This window comes from Rhea pennata, chromosome 6 (genome assembly GCF_028389875.1).
Source record: "Rhea pennata isolate bPtePen1 chromosome 6, bPtePen1.pri, whole genome shotgun sequence".
Classification (NCBI taxonomy): domain Eukaryota; kingdom Metazoa; phylum Chordata; class Aves; order Rheiformes; family Rheidae; genus Rhea; species Rhea pennata.
In genome coordinates this window covers 15,190,096-15,213,629 of record NC_084668.1, presented here as the reverse complement: position 1 = coordinate 15,213,629, position 23,534 = coordinate 15,190,096, and the positions used below count along the sequence as shown (strand labels likewise).

Genomic DNA, 23,534 nt, shown 5'->3' with positions numbered 1-23,534 from the left:
GATTTTCAACATATCTCTCCCATGTGGTTATTCTGAAATCTAATAATATTGTAAGCTTAGTCTTCCTTAACTTCCCCTTGCAAGTTTTAATTGGCTTTTTTTCCTCAACCTGGCAAAAAATTTCATAGAATATGCAATTTCTAATACTTCTGAGATTTCTACTTCTCCATTAAATAGTTTTGAAATATATTCAAAATGGTTGGGGACGAAAGGGCAGGTAACAGAGATAAACACGAACATAGAACAACCTGCTTAGGTGTCATTTCCTTAGGAAACCTGGCTGAAACCTTACAGACCTACATTTAGTTTTCACCATGCACTAGTTTGTCTGATCTTATGCTGCACTGTCCTGCAGTTTCAGATTATCACCAAAATGGTCTCTCAGCATCACACGTCCCGCTCAGCACACCCCAAAATGCGGACATTTCACTGAGCCAGGTACCCTGTAAAAGCAGACTCCTTTGATGCTCATGTGCAGATCCTACCAAAGTGCTCCTAATAATCTACCTTTTCTTTAATGCTTGGTTAACAGGCACAGCAAGGCTTTTCTGTACAAATCGCATTCAAAAAAAAGATTACATAAAGAGCTCCTCGAAGGAACATCATTACAATTACGGTTTTCAAAAGGGAACAGCGACCCCACGGATGCAAAGGCTCCGTAGAAACACATCGCATCGTCTGTGAAGGAGGCCCTGCTCCAAATGCCACAGATTGAACATCCAAAAAAGCACAGAACTTGAAACGACAAGTCATTCCTGAAAATCTTGGGATGAACCTTTTTAATTCAAGAACCCTTATGGTCCCTTACTCACTCTTTTAAGTCAAAATTTCACAGGTTCAGACATTATTTAAAACACAGTGGCCTATTACAGCCATGGCCTATTGCAGCCATTATATTTTTTGTCTATTTTCATTATTCTTAATTTACAAAGAACTCTAGTTTAAAATATTTTTTTTTTTAAGAAAGGACAACAGCTCCTATCAGACAATGATCTAGGAGGGGGAGAGGGTGAAGCAGAATTTTCACATCTATTTTCACAGTCTTTCCCGTACTTTCAACATTGTCTGGCATTTCTGTCCTCTCCAACCCAAGCACAGAACTAATTTGAAAGTGCAGCAACCAGCTCTAAGCTGCCAGAAGGTCTCTGATGGGTGCCGAGAACGGACAAAGGGGTTGTGAGGTGGCACGTGGCAATTCCTGTGGCATCAGGGAACAGTCAAAACCCTAAAACTGAACAAGGTCTAAAACTTTTTATGGAGACTGATTCAGACCCTGTTGAAGTCAAAAGAAGTCTTTATACTGATGTAAAAAAGCTTGAGACCCAATATAAAAGCAAATTCAGACACATACAGGTACATTGTTTCATAGGAAAAATACAAGCCCTTTTAGCAGTACAGATTTCTTGGTCTCAGTTGCCCGCACCGTAATTCTGCCACCTATGCCTGAAGTTTCTCCTCTTAGACATACCCACCTCCAACCTCCTATAGCTTTTATTCATGCCGTTCTCCAATTGAATGTCAATGAACATTTTCAAATAAATAAAAATGCTGGATTCAGCACTCAACAGCAAAAAGGTCTTTGAACACAACCCATCCCGTGGCCTGTTTCAGAGAAATAACTTTGGTTCAGGTAAGACATTTAGGATGAAATTAAAGTTCAAATTCTAGGTTGATTTTCACTCTCATTTGATTAAACTCAAACCATTCAAGTCTCCCCAGCTGTAAATAAGCAAGAGAATTATTGCTCTACTATGTACTCCCAGCTCTCACACAGACACTGTCACACATGTGTTAAAATCATTACCATTCTTCTCTATCTGCGTCACAGTTGCAAAAATATCTCATATCCAGACAACTTTCTTCCAGTCCACATGCACACTGCTGAATGCCCGGAAGAGATCCTCCCCAGTAAAGATGCTTTTCATTGGCACGGCCAACCCACCAAGCAAATGGTATTCCATCTGGATGAAAGGGAAAGAGGGGGGGGAAAAAAAGAAAAGAAAGAGAAAGAAAGAGAACTTTATAAGCAAATTGGATTCTCCAGAGAACAAAAAGGAGAAGAGAGGGAGACACGTTAAACAGTACTGAAGAAAAAGATGCAAACTACAGAAGTAACAAACCAGAAACTTTGACTGAATTCCATTTTATGGAGTACATGTTGAGAAAGCCATAGCTATATAGCAGTAAGGGACTTTTTTCTTTTTTTTTTCCCTATATTTTTCCTGTATTACTATGCAGTGTGGGGGTCCTTTTTTTGTTGTTTTTGTTTTAATCCATGTATGTTCTGGTAAACTGGAAGCCTGAGCAAAAAATTGGATATGCTTTTTAGTTTGAGAAGATATTTTCCCCCTAAGGGCTCATATTCACATCGTCCATGAGAATCTTGGAGCATTTCAGCTGCAAAGACTTTTGAGGCATGATTCCAACACCCTCTGTCCGATGTGTGTGAGTGGCACGAGAGTGAAGATCTGATCACTGGAGGATCCCAAATACTGTTCTTGTGCCCTGAATCACACTACACAGCTCTCTTGAGCCACCTGGTATTGGCCAAAGATACCATGCACAGATTCCCTAGTATGAAGTAAATTCTAGCTTTGATTAGAATTTTTACCTCTGTATAGACCATATACATCAACAATCTTCAGAAAAACCACACAGATTTGTCTTCTGCTACGGACTTAATCCAGCTCCAGTTGAAACTAACAACAAAATTTGTATCAGTTTTAAGGGAGTAGGACTAAGGATTTTATATGCTCTCCAGGGGAAAATCTGCAAAAGCAAAGCTCCATAAAACACTAAAAAGTCCTTGATTAAGGGCTCAGGAAGGAGATAAGTGGGAAAAAGATTCCCTACTTAGGAATTAATTTCTCTCTGTGAATTTATTTTCTACCTACAGCAGCTCTAAGATCTATGTATTTATATAAACCAATATAGTTTTTGTTTAAATTTCATAAGCTGTTATACATCAAATATTAAATATTAATAAATATAGTAAGCAGATTCAAATATAATGCAATCCACAGATTAACATTTTGTTAAGATTGACTTTGTCTTCTAGCTCGGATAATTTCTTTATTGACTTCTTCATCCTTAAATCAAGAAATGTAATCAGTTTCACATACAGGTAGATGGCAAAATTTAGCAAAATTGACATATCAAGACTTTTTGATCACAGGAGCTTAGAAAAATAAACCGAACTACTAATGTGGAAAAATGTATCAATTTATTGTTCTGTTTTACTAACATTATTAGTAGGGAGTGTTCCTCATTATACAAAGCAAGAAAATCTAAAATATGAAATGCAATCAAGGTTAACTGTAGAGTGCAAGGGACTAATTAAAATGAGTATTAGATTCACTTGACAAAATGAATTCATATTTGTTTTCCTTCTAAGCTTAGGCTATTGAACTGTAAACTCATGAAAAAAGGAAAATAAAAATAGGAAATGTAACTCTATTCTCATGATACTAACAATTAAGACATAAGGATTTTGACCTATACCCAGTGGTACTCATTAGAAAAACACAATTCAAGAACATCTACGGATTCATCTTCTGAAAATATGCACACTCATATTGGATCTCATATTATTGTCAACAGATTTCACTTATGTTTCCATTCCTTCTTTTTTAAGCTGATGCTGTTGCAGAAGTTAATTACTTCGGCCAGTGAAACAGGTCTACACTACATTCCTGGGAAATTACTTGATAAAGCTTAGAACAGTAATGCATATTGAATAAAAGGGCGATTTGTCTAGCAGTTGAAATAGACATTGTATAGAAGTACTTAATCTAATTTTAAAAGTGCTCATTCCGGAAAAAAAATATTTAGATAAAGATAAATCCTCTAGGCTATCAGCAAATAATGGGTTTCATTAATCAAATTCAACCCATATTTTAGCTTTTTTTTGGCAAAATCATTATACTTAAGCACAACAGTGAAATAAACAATCATTCACAGAAATTAACAAAGAGGAATTTTATAATGCCTTTTTCAGATTCTGTTGTATCTGTTTTATTGAGCAATACCAAGCAAACACATACACATAGAGATTTATGATATAGACTAGGGAAGCAGTGGAAGCACCACCAGTTGAGTCATTTAAAATAAAACTAAATACAATGCTAAAAAAAATAGAGCATTCAACATCATAAGGAGCAATCTTGGATTGTTGAGGGAATAGACTATAAAAACTAATATCTTTTCAAATTTTCTATTTATTAGACATAATTCTGCCACCTTCTCTCAAGATGAGTAAATTCTTTCTCTATAACTAGTCCCTTTGAAATCAATTGCAGTATTAGGGAAAATAATGCCCCAATTCTTCAAAACCCTTTATTCTGTGCTTAGTTTTTAGCCCATTAGAAATCTCAGAGCTATTCAGTATTTAAATCTATGGGATTTAAATAATTTTTTTAAACTCTGAGGAATTACTGTAATGCATATTGTATATCATATGTATATAATGCTGAAGTAATGTAATATTTCAGAGAAATGTCAACCAATCCATTCCTGAATCCTTTTAGCAAAATCTGTACAGTGATACTGCTTCAGAGCTGAAGGATGAGTCTTACTGAGATTAGACATTGATTCTTTCTTCAATGTCTGTAGATTTGTTGCAATATCTTCACTTCTTTATTCTCTGTACAGCATTAACAATCCTCCTCTACCTCAAAATGGACACATTTCCTTCCTGTGGTGAAGCCATAAACTACAATCAAAGACGCTGATCATGGTGTAAACACAGACCTAGAAACTAGTGGTTGCACAGATTAGTAGAATTCTACTTAAAAATTTCCAAGCTAAAAATCCATTTGATAAAAAGTGCTGCTAATTCTTGATTCTGTATTTATGTAATTACATTGTACCTTGTAACCTATTATTTAGTCAAAAATGGAAGTTAAAAGCCTACTGCACAAATAAAAGTATTATTTTCAATGCATTTTTGTCTAGTTAGAACTGACAGAAAATTCACCTATAATGAATTTATTTTTATATTTATATATTTTTTTTTGTTTATCTTATGCTTCTTTCTGTACATGACACTATGGTTCTGAAGCAGAAAACGTGGGGAAAAAAATCTCCAAACAAGCAAAAGGAACAAGCCCCTGGTAAGGGAATCCACCAGTTAAAGAAGCAGAGAACAGTTTCTTCCAAGCTATTTTTTCCCCATATTGCTCAAGCTGCCTTTGGAAGATGTAAATTTTGATAATAAAATCCTCAAAAAGGCATTTTACACTTGCTGCGGAACACAATAATCCTTTGTGATGAGACTGTCCTTGAGCTTCCACAGATAGCTGTCATATTTATATAATTGTTTTAACTATAATTTGATACAACACTGAACAGAGGAACTGAGAAGGGAGATGGCCTTTTGTATCAAACCAAGCACTGCTTGCCTGTTCATAGTGCCAGGCACATGCTGTGGAAAGCAAGGCTGGCCTGGGTTTGCTCAGAGGGAAGAATAAGAAGTCTTATCTTCAGTCAACCATCTTGGCCATTTTTCTACGTGTCTCTACAATCTGGTCCTCTGTGGTGTTCTGGTCTATTCAACAGCTGCTGAGCAAACGAATCTGAATGCTTGAATGAGACTTTGAAAACTCAGGGGTGTACAACACTGGAACAAATGGATAAAAACTCAGTTTTCCTCCATCCCGCAAGGCATTCTGAATGAGCTCTTTTGGATGTCAATTCTTGAGCTGATCTCTGGTATCTGCTCTACCAATGTGTTTAACTCGACTGTTCATTGTTAGTTCTCTCTATAAAACCTGTTCAGCAGAAGCAGAGCTAGAACAGACTGTACAGTCCATGAGCAGAGGGGTTGAAGGCTACAAAGAGAGCAGTAGTGAGACACATAGAAGTTGCCTCCAACGATTTGTAGAAGCAGAAGGTCCTTGAAATCACACTCACCTTCAATGCACTTCTGGTTGCAGGAATGGCTGTATACGTATCCAGCACATCCCCTCTACCAGCTTACAAGAAAAGTTTTGCCCTTGTAAATCTTCCTTATACTGACTGCTCTCTTCTAATTTTCTATATTAGAAGGTAAGGACATTACTAGAAATACGAGTTATTTTTAAAGGTTTTAGGTTTGCTCACATTTTAAATGGTAAACACTTATTCCAAAGTAATTCCAAAAAGAGTGTGCGTGTGTGTGCGCACATGCCTCTGTGTGTGTGCACAAGCAGCAAATTCCATAAGCATTTACAAGTAAATTACTGTGTGTATAAATCCAGAGTGACTTCTATGGAGTCAGCTTACCTTTATATAGGCAGGAAGTCTTGGTAATAGCTTCTAATGGTTCTAGAGCATGAGCTAAACCAAAGCCACGTATTTTAACAATATTTTATTTAGAATATTTGTCAAGATTTGTCTGCATCATTTGCCAGGTGGCTCCTGTTATTGCTACAAACAAAATTTAATGATAGAAATATAACAAGATAAACTGACTCTCATGTTAAACTCCTCTGCTGCACAAACTTAAACTGTCTCCAGTAATAGTACACCCCCAACACAGGCAAGGCTTCTAGGCTACCTGAGTCACTGAAACAAGTCAATTAAGGGTCTTTTCCACTGCAAAAGAAAGTCAATTTATTTGCAGTTTTCTGTTGAAAAACTGAAACCACACTGTATCAACATAATACTCTGTTGGTAGTTATGTTCGTCTTTTTCTTCAAACTGAGCTAAGCAGAGAACTGAATTTGTTGCATCTTTATACATGTATATACAAATATACAAACAAATACATATCTTACTGATAAAAAGGGAGATTAATTTAAATCTATGCCATTTTCTCTTAAATGGAAAGATATGCATATCAACAGACAATGAAAACTCGAAAAATATTGATTGTAGAAGTGGATAAAGCAATCCAAGCCAATTCTTCACTGCTGCTCAGAGACAAAAACTGAAAATATCTGTACTAACCACATTTGATATCAACAATATCAAATCCTACAAATGGCTCACCTGATATCTTGAATGTCATGTGAAACAGGAAAATAATGACAGTTAGCAGATGATATTTTATATATACATTTACTTTTTTTTTTTTTTTTTTTTTTTTTTTTTTAATATGTGACATTATCAACGTGAGTCCTGAATCCAGAGGCCAACTCCAAGGACAGATTTTGCTTTCAGATAACCCATTAGTAAAAGGCCCTTTAAAAATTGGAGAAAGAGGTAAAAGAGAGAAAATGAGAGAAATTGTGATTCAAAAATATTTCTTTTTTTTTTTAAGTGCTTACCATGATCTTACTCTCCCATGCTTGTGTTTTCTTTCCATCATGATATTTCTCCCTTTTTTATGAGAACTTTTAGAAATTAAACTGTAGTCTAACCAACTACTAGTTCTTTCTCCAGTCCTTCTCCTATCCTCTTGGGCCTTTTCAGCAAGAAAAAAAGATGATTTTTGTTAATAAAAGATAAATATTTGTAGCAATTTTGGTCAAAATTATGAGAAAATCAGGGGAATATTCTATACTCAATAGTTAATACAAAAATATTCTTAGAAGTTATTTGTGCCATTAAGAGTTTTATCATGGTAACAATGACTCACTGTCTTTTTTGGTTTAAACACTACCTCACATCTCAGGGAGAATAAATTAATAACACAAAGCAGTGTGAATTGAGGCACTGCTGCATTAATCAGTACATGCTTCCCCTTCTTTGAAGTAGATGCTGAGATTTAAGAGTGCTTCTCCATGGCTGGCACAGGCTCTGGCAGCATGAGTGAGGCACTCCCTCGGCTCTTCCCTGGCCAGAGGGAAGCAGCATTCTTCCTCTGGGGTGCTACCTTTTCAGCACTTCACACCTGAAACTCTATTTTCCTCTAGATTGGTTTGTCTTTTACTAATTTAAATGTACTAACACATTAACAGTGACAGAGCACTGGGATAGGTTGCCCAGAGAGGTTGTGGAGTCTCCTTCTCCGGAGATATTCAAAATCTGCCTGGATGCAATCCTGTGCAACGTGCTTTAGGTGACCCTGCTTGAGCAGGGTGGTTGGACTAGATGATCTCCAGAGGTCCCTTCCAACCTCAAACATTCTGTGATTCTGTGAAAAATATCATCGCCTCAAGAGACAAACTCAGGAATGGAGGTAAAGAATTCAGATCCAAAGACTTTTTTATACACTGAAGAAGATTGAATCTACATAGAGACTAAAATCTTATGCCTGGTGAACACCTCTGCTGAAGGCCAAAGATGACTGAAAATATTGTGAATACTTGTATTTCCCTCTGCCAGCTCAGGCTGGGCTGTTTTCTCAATAAATTTCTCGCCAAATGACAAGATATTTGAAAGATCCAAGTGGGACTCCAGCCAGTAAGAGGAACTATGGAAACAGCTGAAGGCATGAAGGCTAGGAAGAAAAACCAAAAATAAATAAATAAATAAACCCCAAAATGTAGAGAAGATTTCAGCTCATAGGGACATATGCAGTCAAAACATTAGCTTTGAATTCTCAGTTTTACTGAAGCTAGGCTGGAGACCCCCATCAGCATTTTACCTTGTTTTTTTTATCTCCCACATTTCAGCTCAGCTTCACTTCAGACCTGTTTCCCTTGCTTCTCCTTTTTCTCTTCCTAATACCCCTTTCTCTTATCCCATTTTCTCCATGCAGCCTGTTTAGCCTCTAAGTAAATTTTTATCACCAAACCTTGTATTGTCTCTAACGGATAGGCCCATGACATCAGCACACATCTTGCCACATCCTCACTCTGAGTTAGGACAAGAGCTGCCCTCACATCATCCCTGTTATGGTCTGGAGTCAATGGGAAGTGAATAATGACCACAAATAAGCCACAGTAGGCTCCAGCAGGACCTTGCCTGGGCCTCCAGAGGAGCAGGTCCTCTTCAGCATAAGTTTGGAGTTTTTCCCGCATGTCATAGGTGCGGTCAGTAAGAATAATGGACATAACATGATGCCATCATTTTTTGCCCTCACACTGCTCATTCAACTCCTGTGTATTTATTCTCAGGCTCTTGTACCAAGACCATCTTTTCTGTTTCAACTGTAAGAACATAAGAACATCATCTGCAGCATATCAATAAAATGCCCAAGACAACGGCTCTTCATTCTTAAACAGTTCTTCTCCATAATCACAAAAACAATCAGTAAGAATAAACAGTAGCTTGTTCTGAGTCAACGTATCAATAAAAAAGTCACATAAGATAAAACTGAACCATGTCATTCCAGTTTTCGTGAGAGTGCCATGGAATATTGAGGGATCACACATAATTAAGACTTGGTGTTCTCCATATCTGGAGCAGAACAATGCTCCTTGATGACTCCAGGACCCAAAGAAGACTGCAGCTACTAATGTAGGCTAGTCCCTAAATCGTCTGCTGAAGTTTTACCCTCATTAGCTGACAAACTCGCAGCTTGAGGTCTCCTGGTTTTACATCACTATGTACCACATGAATTAGGAAGAAGTACAGAAGCGATGAATGAGTTTTTGAGTTTAGATAGATCATATGCTCCTCATGAGAGTGTTTTTTTTTTTTTTTTTTTTTTTTTTTTTTTTTTTTAAGATTACTTAATGGAGATGAAAGGGCTATACAGTAAGGAGAGACTACTGAATTAATGTACCTTATAAACTACTACTGGAAGGTGAGAGAAGAGAAGAGGAGTTGATCATAGTAGCTTTTGCTCTTAAATGCTATCTAAGTTATCACAGAGGAAAGCAATTTCAGATCCCTGAAATGCATTGCAGGAGCAGGAGCAGAGGAGCATATTTGAAGAGTCAAAGACTACCAACAGTCCAACAAAATGTAAGCCAATAATTTCATTACAACAAAACTTAATATTCAGCTATTATTGATGGGAAGGCTGAGGTAAGGAAACAATTTTTACAGAACTGTGAAAACTACATTACAAGCAACTATTCCAGGGAAGACTGTCAGGAGGAAATGCATTACAGCTCATTTATTCACTATTGCTGGAGAATGTTTTTCTAGGAATAAAAAAGATCCTGCAACAGGTATAAATGGAGGTAGCTTCAGCGAAATGGGGTAGCTGTGCTGATTCGTGCTAGCTGATGTAGGCTATTTGAGTTATACAAATTCCTTAGAAAAACTCTATGGCTGTTCTTGGGACAGACAAAAGTATGACTGGCATTCATGCAGAGACTGAAATAAGGGCCTGAAGGATCTGTTTTTAGAGGGAAAAACAGGAGAAATTAGTTATACATTTGATTTATCTTTTCTTGAAACCACCACACTGACAGTTCAAGCTCTCAGGACAGGGAACATGTAGAGAGCAGCAGTGACCCTCCTGGCAGCACTTCACACCCAGTGCAGTAAGGCAAAGCCTCCAGATTTGTACAGCTCGCAGCCTCACGCATTGGCATTTGCCTATCAGCCTGAGGCCTCCACCCACAACACCCACAAAACCCGACACCTACAGCTTGGCCTAATGGCAGTCAGCAAGCCAGAGCGTAACTCAGAGCTGATCGCCAGGTTTCTGGACACAACTTAATTGAAGTGGAGTTAACACAAGATTTAATTCAGCGCTTGCAGGAATCTGTGGAAGGTTTGCAGGATCATGCCCACAGCAAAGAGAATTTTGACAGACTAGGAATGGAAAATAGATTAAATAGTGGCATTTGGGACATTTAGTAGTAGACTGGATAAGCTACAGAAAAATATGCTATAGAGAACAACCTTTGCTCAGTCCTTTGGGAGAAACTACAAACAATAATAAGAGTTCTTCTCCCTCCATTTATTTTGGAAAATGGCTGAGTAAATATGGAACTATCTAACTCAACAGAACTGTTTCCTGTATATGCAGTTCTAACATTAATAATGACAAAGGTATCCTTAATATTACTCCTTTTCTTTCCTGCTATCATTGCACAAAGGCAGTCCCTAGTGACTGAAATGGATTGTCTTCTGATTTGATCGCCCTGCACAAAAAGCAGGTTAATTTTATTCCCATTGTACTTTTGATGACAGCCTATAGGAATAACAGAAACTAGACCTGGGCATAGAGAATCCTTGCTAGTGATATTGATTCATAAAACAACAAGAACACATCTTGTCTTTCAGTTCCCAGGTTGATACCACAGAGCTGACAGTTAGAGAATAACATCTATTTACACAGAGTGAATCTGATCAGAAAGTCATTGAGACAATGTCATTTCCACGGAGTCTCTTTTTGTAGTGTAACCACAAACTGATTCCTGTAAGTGGCTGATAACTACTGACTTTCATGGCTTAGATTGATCTTGAAGAAATCAGAAAATACCAAAAGATATGCTGAATTTCTGAACTGGAATAAAAATGGAAAAATATTTCTAATTAATAGAACATAAATTAGAAGAGATAACAACATTGTTATTATATTATATTATTATTGTTAACCATTTTGAAGCTGCAATCCCTAATTAAATAAAGGAGAACATTTCCTTAAAAGTGATGATAGTACTTTTTATTGGCATGATGCTTCTGTTCTGGAAAGAATCCTTTGGAAAATGAGATGTGAACACCTTGCGCCTCCTGCAATATCAATTTGGACAAATTTGGCATCTCTGGTAGGAGGGAAATCTGGTATTGTTCCCCATACAGCTTTATATAAAAATCAGAGCTAAAAAAAATGTTGTTTATTTAGATTTATAGTAAACAGCTGGAAAAGTCCCTGCACACAGCTTGCAATATGTTTGCTGTACTCTAAAAGGCAAGTGTTGTAAACGAAAAGAAATGGAACTAACACCCTGAAAAGAGTAAAGAGTGCAAATAATCCAGGTGCATTTACCAGTCTTATACTAATCATGAGCTTATACTTTCCATCTCAAAAGCTAGCAAAGAAATAGTACTTGCTATGTGCTTTGGAGGTCAACAGATGTAAGCTACATGACAGCAAGAGTCAATGAATGGATGCCAAATTTCTGAGGCCTTTGGCAGATACTGCTTTGAGCTCTGGCGTTGCTCCCTCTGCTTGGTCCCGCTCTGACCAACAGGTTCCCGAGGGCAATTTCGCTACTCACTGAATTATTCAAACATGCACAGAAGGTAATGTTATGAATGGAAAGGTCCTGCCCATGCTAGTGGGGAATAGTCAAGACAAGTGATCAGAGAGAGCTTTAAAACGCACTCTAAACCATGGAGGCACAGCTTTCCCATGGCTGCTCAAGAAGACTCTCATCCTTTGGAAAAGCGAGGACAGTGAGAAATCCTTGACACTGTAAGCCATTCTTTTTGGTTCTGCCCTGCCAGTACTGTAATAATAAGGTAGTAAAAGAATCAGTGCTATCTTGGTATAATATAGGTGAGCTAGGAACTTAAGTTTGGAAAAAGAGTTATTTATGTTCAAGAAGTAATATGAAAAAAGCCTACACAGAGACAAAAGGTTCTTTTAATTTCTCTTCCTTGTTATGCTCCTGTTGGAAGTCATTCATATGTGTCAGTGTGGTAGCCCTATAGAAGAGCTTCATAGAAGTGTTTCCAGAAGACAGATGGAAGTTCTCCAGAATAGTCCATGGAAGTGAAGATGGTAATAACAAAATTTGCTTGAGAGATACTCAAAATGATATTGAGGCTTGACTGACCACTAGGGAAGAAGGTGTTCTTGTCACAACAGAGATGCAGAAGCTGCTTTGAGACACCTCTCTCTTCCCTGACAGTCCAGTCCTCTAGTAGCCAGCTATGCAGTGTCACAGCCAAATATCCTGATGTCCAACCTGCCTTCCACTATTGAGCAATGGACCTCAGGGGCCCAACAAGTCTGCCTGGACAAATAACCAGTAAAAAATAAATAATAATAATAATAAAATAATAATAATAATAAAAAGCCCTCCTCCTCCTCTTCTCTGTCACATCCCTACTGAATTGAAACCTCACAGGATCAGTTAAACAAGACTGTTTGCTTTTTGCTCCCAAAACGTGTTGGTTTTCAAAAGATGCCACTCAATTGTGCCTACAGTGCGCATAAAAGCACTCTTCTGGATGCCCAGCACAGCAACAGGGGAAAGTCACAAAATCAGCTGCAAGTACTTTATCAAAAATGCTCATCAAGCTGCATCCCAGTATCTCTGAGAGGCGAGCATTACTGCAAATCATTAAACTTCTTTATAGTCTGACATGTTACAACACATCACAGAGCAATGATAAATAAGCAAGTGCCGATTTCACACAATTGAATTTGAGCAATTCTGCTTTCCTCAATGTTACAGTTAATCTCAGCAGCTAGTGCCTTAAGTGGCAGAATCAGAAACTCAACCACAACAAATGCAGACAATTTCAATTTAAGGATATACCCAAATTTTAGCGTGGCGTTGGTTCAGCTATCCCCTTCTCAGGCTGCAATTACACTTCTCTTGGTCAGAGCAACAGAGGTGTCATTTGTCATCCTGAGGAAAGCTGGAGTGCTGTGAAATTGGGCAGTTTGGAAAAATGCAGCTGTAGCAGAACATACGTATAGGCAAGACCATGAAATGAACTGGCTCCAAGCCAGCATGTAAGGAGAAAAACAAGAGAATATAAATGAAAAAAATTCATAGAATACTGTACTCAGAAGATGCTCGTATTGATATATCCTAACTGGCTTTAAAGGTCAAGATGACAACAATCCGTCTTCTCTGTGAAGCAGTTTAATCAATTTGCAGTGATTTTTTTCTCCACGCTGTTAACAGTGAGTTTACATCTTTCAAATGTATCTTCTTTCTGGTTTTGCTATTTAATTGGTCTCAGGTTCCTGTATAGCTAACCATCATAGCAAATAGAAGGATATATAGATGGGTGCATATACCTCCACGCACGGACCATACTGGACAGAATATGAACTATGCAGCCACGCTCCATAGCATTATTGTCACTAACGGAGATTATTCAGCTCAAGAGACAGCTATCTGCCCCTGGAGCAGAAGAAAGAACTCAGTTGCAGCTCTACCACTGTAGTGAAGACTACCACAGGCAGAAGTTGCAGAAGAGTGACATCTACACAACCACAAGAGGCCACAAATCTTGTTTTTCATAACACACACACAAAGGAATCAAGTTGCTCCACTCTTATGCAGGCAGAGGAGCACATTAGTGGCAGGAACAGACTGAGGGTTGCACTGTCAGTGACAACAGGGAGCAAGAACCCCCTATCATTGCTGCTGTCCCTCCTCTTTTCTCCTTTTCCCCTAACCACGAAGCTGAACTGAACAGAACTGAAACTTCCATGCCATGCACACACACTTCAGAGAGGGACTGCGTATTTCAGCTGTCTTGGGAAATGCAGTAGCATATGACTGATTTCAAAGTGTCATCCACAAAGCTTAACAGTTTTCACAAACAGCACTTCCTGCTCTTAGCAGAAGGCCAGGGCATTTTATCCCAATCTAGTAGAAAATGATCTGGCCTCATTTATTTATTTTTTGTCAAGGCTGGAGCAGAGCCACTGATTCTTGAGAGAACTCCAGTTACCTTACCACTTGTAAGGATCACAAAGGTTGCAAGGAGCATATCAAATATTTTTTTTTACTTTCTTCCCATCAAATACAGTCAACAGAGTCCTCATTTTTGTGATACTTAACTGTGCATTCATTCCATCTAATATTCAGTACTCAGCTCAGAGTACTATGTCCATATTTACTGGTGAGAGAATCATCTTTACAGCCATCCAACCAACTTACAAGCTTAATTAAACAGGAAATCAGATCTTCATGCATAACATAACTTTCTATCATAGGACTTTAATCACAACAGATGAAAGGTAAACTTTTCTTGGGGGCTGGATCAGGGCTGTGAAACAAAATCCGACAAAACGATCATGTGCATCACGATCTTTCCTTCCAACACTAGGACTCCTTAACAGAATATACCTTTGCAAGACAAGTAAAACCTACTGCAAATCCTGTCTACTCCTGGTTTCAGGAGATGTAGAAATTTCTCTTACATAGTGATGTCTGGCTGGGAATAACACAGCTTTTCTAAGAGCTTCTTTTTAAGTGCTGCATAGGATTTTGGCAAGATATACATTAACACATGGCTTCAGAGTTATGCAACAACTCTGCAAAATATAATAGAGCTCAGTCATTCCTTTTAACTTTCTGCAGCCTTTGCCTGCTTTCTTTTCAACACACAAAGCCCCACATAGCCAGAGGAACAAAGTCATTAAGAAACAAAGATGATCAGACCCAGGAGCCACATTTTAGTGCCAGTCCCAGATCAAACACAATAGTAATCCTTGAGGAACAAACTACTTTAAAAATATATAGGAGCTCCTCCTTCTAACCTCTTCCTTCTATATCTATGCCTGGGTACATGTGTACACATCCACAAAGGAAGCATTTCCATTCACATTTGCTGTAAGAAATAAAGAAATAGATATTATACATTCATGACTACAACACAGCCCTAAAAATTATGCTTTTTCTCCATTTGAAGAGCACAACAAATGCAAAGGCAAACATTACCCTGATGTATGCTTCATTAAGAACAGACTGCAGGAACAATCAGCAATATGCAATCTCTTGTACAGCAAAGCATCAACTAGTTTTCTTATCTCAGTATTGCTTCCCTCCACTCCCCATCTGCAGACAAATGCTGCATTTGGTGATGTTGAGGTTGTGCTGTTATAAATTCCTTTATAGCTGATGAAGTACAGACAGTCAGAGATTCAGGTAAGATGCAGTTGTATTATGCTGTAAATTCAGACATACAGAAAAATAATGGAATGGCTAATGTGTGTAGAGGACACAACCCCCAAACACAGGAAAAAAGTCTTTGTCTGAATTTGGGTTTCTTTTCTGTGTTGTGACTTGATGTTTTAAGTGTACAGTTTTACTCTTAAATAAAATACATAGATGACTCTCAAGCAGCTGGCCTACTTAACACTACCATGTAAACATCTGTTCACATTCATGCATGCAAATAAGTGTATCAGCTAGTAAATCTCTTAGGCTCAGATTAATCTTTATCAAGTCTTCCTAGAAGTCACTGGGGTGGAGGCCAACAACAGTGTTAAGGGGGAGGAAAGGGAATTCTTTAACTTTTTTTTGGCGAATTGGTCCTGGGAGAAAAGCTGGATGAATCAGAATATCAAAACCTACAACTCCCACATTTTCCCCCTTTCAGTGTATTTGTTTTAATGGAAGCATTCTACCCTGTCTCTTTGTGGTTGCTTCTTACTTTATCACGTATTTTAGAAGCTTGTTACATAAACTGACATTGTCTCAAATTTTTATTCCCCTTTATTCAAACTGCCTTTCAGAAAGTGCCAAGGATTCACGGCCTGCTTCTGCTGAACTAAATGGGATTCTTGACATTAACTTGAATGGAAACAGGATTAGGCCAACTCTATGCCTCATTAGATAAAAAATTCTGTAACACCCTCTAAAATTCTGCTGAGCTTTCCCTTTCAAGCAAACAAAGCAGGTAAACTCAAAGGTGATGAAATGTCACTATTACATTTAGACACTTAAACTGAGGTACCTGATGAATTAGCTATCTTCTTGCCAGGTATCTTAGAAAACTGCAGCCCCAAGGGGTTTCCCTTGGCTGTTACTACTTATTGCAAAGTCAAAGTGAGAAAGCTAAGGTTATTGTTTTGCCTGTGTAATCAAAACATGCTGAGAGAGCACGTTATTCCCTAGACTTTAAGGTTTATTGCGTTTCTAATTCACACCTAAGGTCACCATATGTCAAGTGAGTATGTAGTCTGTTACCATAGCTATTGTCGTTATTTTAGCTCTAATGCTAGTCCTAGACTAGAACAATACTGTCTTTGAAACAGCGTGATTTAGTACTTATAATAGAAGACTGGTCTTCTGAGTAAGGCCAGCATACAAAAGCAAATGTTCTGGTTCCACCTTTAGGCTGGTCAGAGACTGTTCAAAACAATGCAAGTTACTCATCTCTCTGTACCTTAGTTTTCACACCAAAAGGAACAACGCTCTTACAGGAACAACCTTTTTTCTCCACTGAGAGAGTCAAATAAAATGAACTAATCTTTGATTAAATTTTATTCAGCATTCAAGTATGAAAACTAACAAAATGTGGTTTGAAATCAGTTTATTGTGGTCTAATAAGAATAGGCCACAATGATTATACATTCTTCTGCATAAAGTGTTAATGTGGATTTGACCATACAATTGTCGTTTCTTGTCACTTAAGTAGTTTTAAAGCTAAGCAGCCATAATTGTCCTGTGGGTGTTATCTTAAATACATTAAGAAAGAAACTGAATGCTTTCATGACATTATAGCTGGGACACTTTTTCAAAGCTAATTTCTACATCTGTGAATTATTCATAATACACTTCAAACAGGCTCTTCCGGATAAGGTAATTGACCTTGTCTGCGTGAAGCACCTACTAACTTGCCTTGGGATAATTAAATCTATGATGTGGTCCATTATTTAAAAGTAATGTCTTTTCATTAAGTTAGGCAATATATTACCACTCAACTAGTGACCTAATTCAGCATTTAGTGCATTCAAGTTTTCACTGTTTTGCCATGGGTTACAATCATCATTAGCAATGTTTCACATTAAGTGGCATGGAACAACAGTAAGATGCCATTCTTTTGATTAATGGAAGCAGCATTTAGAAGAGTGAAATTTCAAGATCTACCTCTGTCCTTGCAACCTTAATTACCTATTTTTATGGGTGAAAACAGTAAAAGTGTGCCTATGCAGTAAAACCCTGTGTCATGTCAAAACTCAGACTAAATAATGTACCAGATAACAGTAGCTATGCAAACTCAGGTATTGTTCAGTGAAAACAAATATGTGCTGTTGAAAGGTAAGCTAAAACACTTACATTGGTTCTGTGATCTGAACTAGCTCAGATATTTCTACACAATTTAATTTTGCTGTGCAAAGAAACCCTTGGCTGGCCTGCCATCCAGGGTGCAATTAGTAATGCTGGCTGCTGCCCAAGTTAGCTATTTCTCATTGAACCCAAAACTGACTGCTAAGACTCAATACCTTATTACCTATTTCTTCAAAAGATGCTGCTCAGTGAAGACCACAGTAACTTGATTTTTTTCGTATGTGTATGGACTGAAAACCTACTGAGAGAGAATGTTAAACAGCTGAGCACCCAACTCTTTCCTGTGTTGCAGCTACTTTGAACCACTTTAGCGGGATAAAGCAGCTCTGAACATTTCAGCCGGTCACTGACAAAGTCCTCCTGCATGGGTAAATTCATGAGTGGCACAGTGATTTGAATACGCTTCTGCATGACGTTTTTTCTTCTGTTTGCAAGAGATGGCCAGACATGGTTTTCTAATTTATATTACGTCACTCCAGCAACCAGGGCTAAAGATGCTTCTCCATCCCCTCTACTAAAATTGTGCAGGATATTCCTGTCTGTTCTATTATAGGAACACAGCACTGGCTTTTTCAATCAATCACTGCTGAAATGTTTAGCCTCTGATTGGTAATATTGCATTAACAAGCTTTGGACAAACTTGATCATCATTCTCTTTTATGTAGGACTATTTTTACAGTTTCTATAATTCGTCATTTAGATAATAAAGAGGAATTTCACAAAAGATGCAATAAATAAGGAGCTAATCTACAATTCTATAGGCATAAATCAGTATAAGTATACTGAATGCTGTGGAGCTGATCCTGCACATCTTCGAGCTTTGCATTTTTTTCAGTTGAATCATCCAATATTGTAGTTTCTCTTGAACTGTCCATTAGCAGAATATTATGATTATGTTAGCTATTTTCAGAGCTTTTTAAATCATGTTATATAAACACAGTTCAGCCTATGAACTGTTTATTTTGATTAGGTATTGTGTATTCACTTAAAATTATGAAGCATTGTTTTAGAGCAGAAATAAAAAAAAAAAGAAAAAAAGGGCATCAAAAAGATTTCAAGCTGGTAGAGTGAATATTTACAATGAAGACCTTTGGCTGAAATCCTATTTGCATGAATATTCAGGAAAAATCTGTTCATGTCTCAGGAACAGTTTTACAAACACAAAATCTCACTGTTACTGTCCAGGATAACATAAAAAAAGTGTCAGGAAAACTATCAAAGTTAAGTTGAAATGAAATTCCAGTAGGATAGAAAAAAAAAAAAAAAGAAAAGAAAAAGAAAGCTGTCATTTATGTTTTCCTTCAGCTAAAATAAATGGCCAAGGAAAGTACTGTTTAAGAAAGATTACCTGCAACTGGGCTGTCTGCTAAATCACACTTCATAACGGTCAACTGCCTTCCTTTATGTAACCACAGTTGTGTACTATATATTGATAGCTCCTATAACTGTATTATGGTTATGTTTACCCATTAGCTTTTGCTTTTGTGCCACAACCCAATGGCTACAATATTATAATGGGTCTAATGGTCTGTTTCACTTTGTTCATTTACCTATTAATTTTGGCAATGGCATATTTCACAGAACATAAATTTCATCCTCTGAAAACATGACAACCTGTAGTACAATATGGTCAGGCAGATTCTGGAGCTTTGTACAGAAGTAAAATGAATTGTCCAGGGTGGTGTTTCAGAAAGAACATACCTCCCTCTGGAGGCATTGGTTGTAGATAAGGTGATTACTTCAGCAGTAATAGGATGGAATTATTCCCTCAATAAAATTCTGCCTCTATTAAGTAGGTACTTCTAATGTTCTACAGACTGACTAGTGTCCCTAGCCTATCTCACAGAGGCAGTAAACAAAATGCAACACTGAATTGCTTTGCCTGAATCCAGAATGTAAGTATCCACTGGGAAGGAAGTGACCTAGAAAGCAGACACAGCTTAGGATCCGGTGGCTCCTGGAAACAAGACTTGGGAATAGTCCTTGAAAATTGATAAAATTGACTACCTGAACTAACTTTTCATAACTACCAAGGAAGTCAAAGGCAGCTGAAACAGGAGACACTACTTCAAAAGGAGACAACTTGCCTGAGCTCCCACCCACCACTGTAACCTCAGCATTTAATGATCAGGATGGCTCTACAGGCAACAGTCTTTAAACTCCCTCAGGTCACCAAAATAGTTTCATCTGGAAAAAAAAATGAGCGACTCTGCTTGAAAGCATTGAAGCAATGGGAGGTAAACAAAAGCTAGGGTACATAAAGCCTCCAACAGTGGGGAAAGGAGTAACTGAAAGAAGCCTTTGTCCTGCACTAAGACTGAGAAGAACCCGTCTAACCCAATCAGTCAATTACACTTAACCTTCACTTTTCTCTTTTTGTGGCCTACCTCTGAGCACACACACAAAGAGCAATATGCAAACACATACTTTCTTAAGAAGTCAGTATGCTCTACCTGTATCAGTAATTTTATGGATCATACTGACCATTTGAATTGGCAGTGAGAAGTTCATGTTTAAGATAAACATGTAACTGACGTTACATTTTCTTCAGAAATACTTTTCAGATCTCTCTCCATTTTTGAAAATGTCTGACCACTGGCTGGGATTCATCAGTAAAATAAACCTGTCAGACCTGTATTAGGCTCAGTAATGAATATTGAGAAAAAAGACAGCCAGGAACCATTATCATCTTCTCTTTTCTATCAACAAGTGCCACTGCTAACATTTCATTTTCATTAAATGACACAGCCTGAACAAAAAGAATAGAAAGTGGCTACTGATTGCAGACTAAACTACTGGGAGCAATTTTAATGCACTATTAATATTAATACACTGGAATCACTGGATGCTGTAAATTAGACATGCCGTTTTAAACTTTTTAGACAAACTGAAGATACAGAGAGGGGGGAACATGGAATTAAGTATCCTGGATAAAGAAACAGACAGCACATGAAGACAGGAAACCATCTGAAAAAAAAATCTAAGGCAGCTACAGCTAGTAGAAAGCATGTACAGAACTATGAAAGCCTGATTGGTACTGATGAGGTTCAATTAAGTTCAGTATTAACATTTTGTTAATGTTTTTGTTTCTATGTTGACGAGACAAGACATTTACGTATCTGATACAGTAAGAAAATGTGTACATCTGCATCTTGTTTTAGTCCAAATTAAGATTTCCTCCTAGTACTAGGACCTTGGAAAGAGCAGGTCACTATAGAACCCCCTAATCTCTATTGATCTAGCTATGAACTCTAACCTGGTTTTCTACAGAAACAAGACATAGGAAATCATGCTACATGAACGCTCATCCATGCATGTGTGTCCATTCCTTCGGAGTATCTTATGGACCACTGGCCAATTTCAAGCACATTTCACTGAGTAATTTGATCCTACAAGTTTAATGAACTTCCAAAGCAGAAAACAGAAAGATTCTCCTAGTATCCAAGCTGATGAAAAGTTTGCAGTGCAGATTCAGTCCTTAGCAGATATCAGAGAATCCACGCAGGAGCTCAACTCCAAAGCACAAAAACATTTGGGAAAAAGCCGAATTTATTCCTCATTGAATGTTGTTTTAGCAAAAATAAACTAAGAAACAATGTTCTAAACCACCAAAAAAGAAAGTAGCACAGAATAAATAGCTGAGGCTTTGTGATTGGAGAGGATGCAGCTCACAAGGCAGAACTACGAGAACATACAGCATTTGACCAGTTCCAACAGAGACAGATACCTGAAGTGAATTGGGAGCATTGCCTTCAGTTGCTCATCTCTCTGCTTGGAAGAACCTGGACATCTAGTCTGGGCTGAACACATAACCGTAAGACAGCTATAGTAAGATTACATGAATGCCATTCTACAACTGCAGGCCTGTTCCTGTCAACTCTAACAGGGGCTTCCTCCAAAAACATGGGTGCTCTTTCATAATTACATGGACTGCCCTCTTGCCCTTTACAAAGGGCAACAAGAGTAATTGTAATGAGCTCTAACTAGCATAGCTAAAAACAGTAATATTGCCTATGGTGGTATTAGTGGGAGGGCATCACTGGGGACCCTGGGAAAATACTCTGTGTGCCAGATCATGCTGAAGCCCTGGCTGCTGCATCTGGCTATGTTCAGATCCATACTTAGATTCAAGCCACAATGGCTAAGTTAATCCTTTCCGAATACGCTGTATGTATTCTCAGAGGAGCTTATACCTTTCCTCAAAACATCTATGTGCAAGAAAGACAGGGCCATTTGCATGGCATTTGAGTGTCTGATAAAGAAATTAGGTTCAAACTCACACTTCTCCCTTTAGAATCAATTGCTGCAGCAAAGCAAAATATCAACACTGCCTAGGAGACGAAGAGGAAGAAATTTGGATCCTTGAGACTGGTGATGCTATACCTAGGCTACAATGCAGAATCACAGCTTTCCCCTCCTTTCCTGTCTGAATATGCCACACACATTTCTTGTAGTGTTATAGTCCCATAATTATTCCAGTGATCAAGCCTTCCTTGCTAAATCACCACTTTGCACCTACTGGTTTTCAGAAACTGAGTGTGTTAATTGGTTCACTAGGGGAAAAAAAAGGGGGGGGGTTAAGAAAAAGCACCTGTAAAGGACAATATGTTCATTCTACCACTAGCAGCACAAGAGCAAGGCACAAGAAAGAGTGACATAAAACTTGCACTTAGCCTGCAAGATTTCAGAGATGCAGATCTAGGAAGAAACAGGTTCTTTTATAGCTCTTTTTTAAGACTGGACAAACCTGGCTGTGGGTTTTAAGGTGGTACTTTCAAAACTGACCTGAAAAAATCTAATTGCTTGTACTGATTTCAGGAGAAATCAACCTCATGCCTCCGTTTTTCTCTCTGTTAAATGGAGGCAAGAAAACTACCTTTAGGCAACTGCAAGATTAATTGGCTAAACTTTGTAAATACTAATAAGCAAGAGAAAGTGAAAGGGAAAACTGGTTAAACCAGTCCTATTAATGTCTGAGTCCTCCTCCTAGCAAAAGAGTTTGGAACAAGTTGAAACTCAAAAGATTTTTCATTTTTGTTCTCAGTCTTCCTGGCCTAACAGATATTACGAAAGCCTCTCCAAGGAAAGATTTAAAAGGCCTGTTTTCTTTCAGAAACCACAACTTTTTAGCTACTTGTCAAGTCTTGATCAGATCCAGTCCTTCTCTTAATCACCAGTCAAGGTCAGGGGGAAGTAAATTCTCTGTTGCTTTTAGATGCTGCTGGGGTGGGAAAGAGGAGGAGGAGATAGAGAACTTTTTTCCTCTTAAAGATCTAGAGATACTTCCTCCAAGCATACTTGGTTACTCTCAAGTATTTTTTTTATAAAAGAGAGAAAGAGACATTTAGAAGAGCTATGTTTTTGATCCCCTTTATGGTTTGCATAAGCAAAACATTGGGAAGGCTCTTAGGGAAGGCTCTTTTCCCAACACTGAACACCATGCACAAAGTAATCTCAAAATACAGCCTTCAGCTGATCCTCATTGCTTTATTTCCCGCATCCCTGCCTTCAAACTTTCAAAAAGAGAAAATAAATTTCCCATAGGCCATCTTCACACTAGGGGTAAAATTCCTGGACTTAAGATTTAGGGGCAATGAATCTGGTCCTAATTCAAGCTGTCCAGAGTAAAAACTAGACTCTCTTTTCTGTGTACTTACATTTTATTTTTTTCCTAATTACACTATATAATTAAGTTAGTCTATTGTTTATTCCATGCACACCCTCACACCATCTTCTGCTATCCTCAAAGAAAGTGTAGATAGAAATGCAAACTACCAT

The 23,534-nt window shown here is 37.9% G+C and overlaps 1 protein-coding gene across 1 annotated transcript in view; it reads right to left on the bottom strand.

Moving 5' to 3' along the window:
* The window catches only part of CNTNAP5 (contactin associated protein family member 5), a 286,625-nt gene that overhangs the window by 50,767 nt on the left and 212,324 nt on the right, over positions 1 to 23,534 (bottom strand). Inside the window, exon 14 of the mRNA XM_062578339.1 lies at positions 1,805 to 1,961. Within this exon, the coding sequence (XP_062434323.1) occupies positions 1,805 to 1,961 (157 nt within the window). The remainder of the gene's footprint in view (positions 1 to 1,804; positions 1,962 to 23,534) is intronic.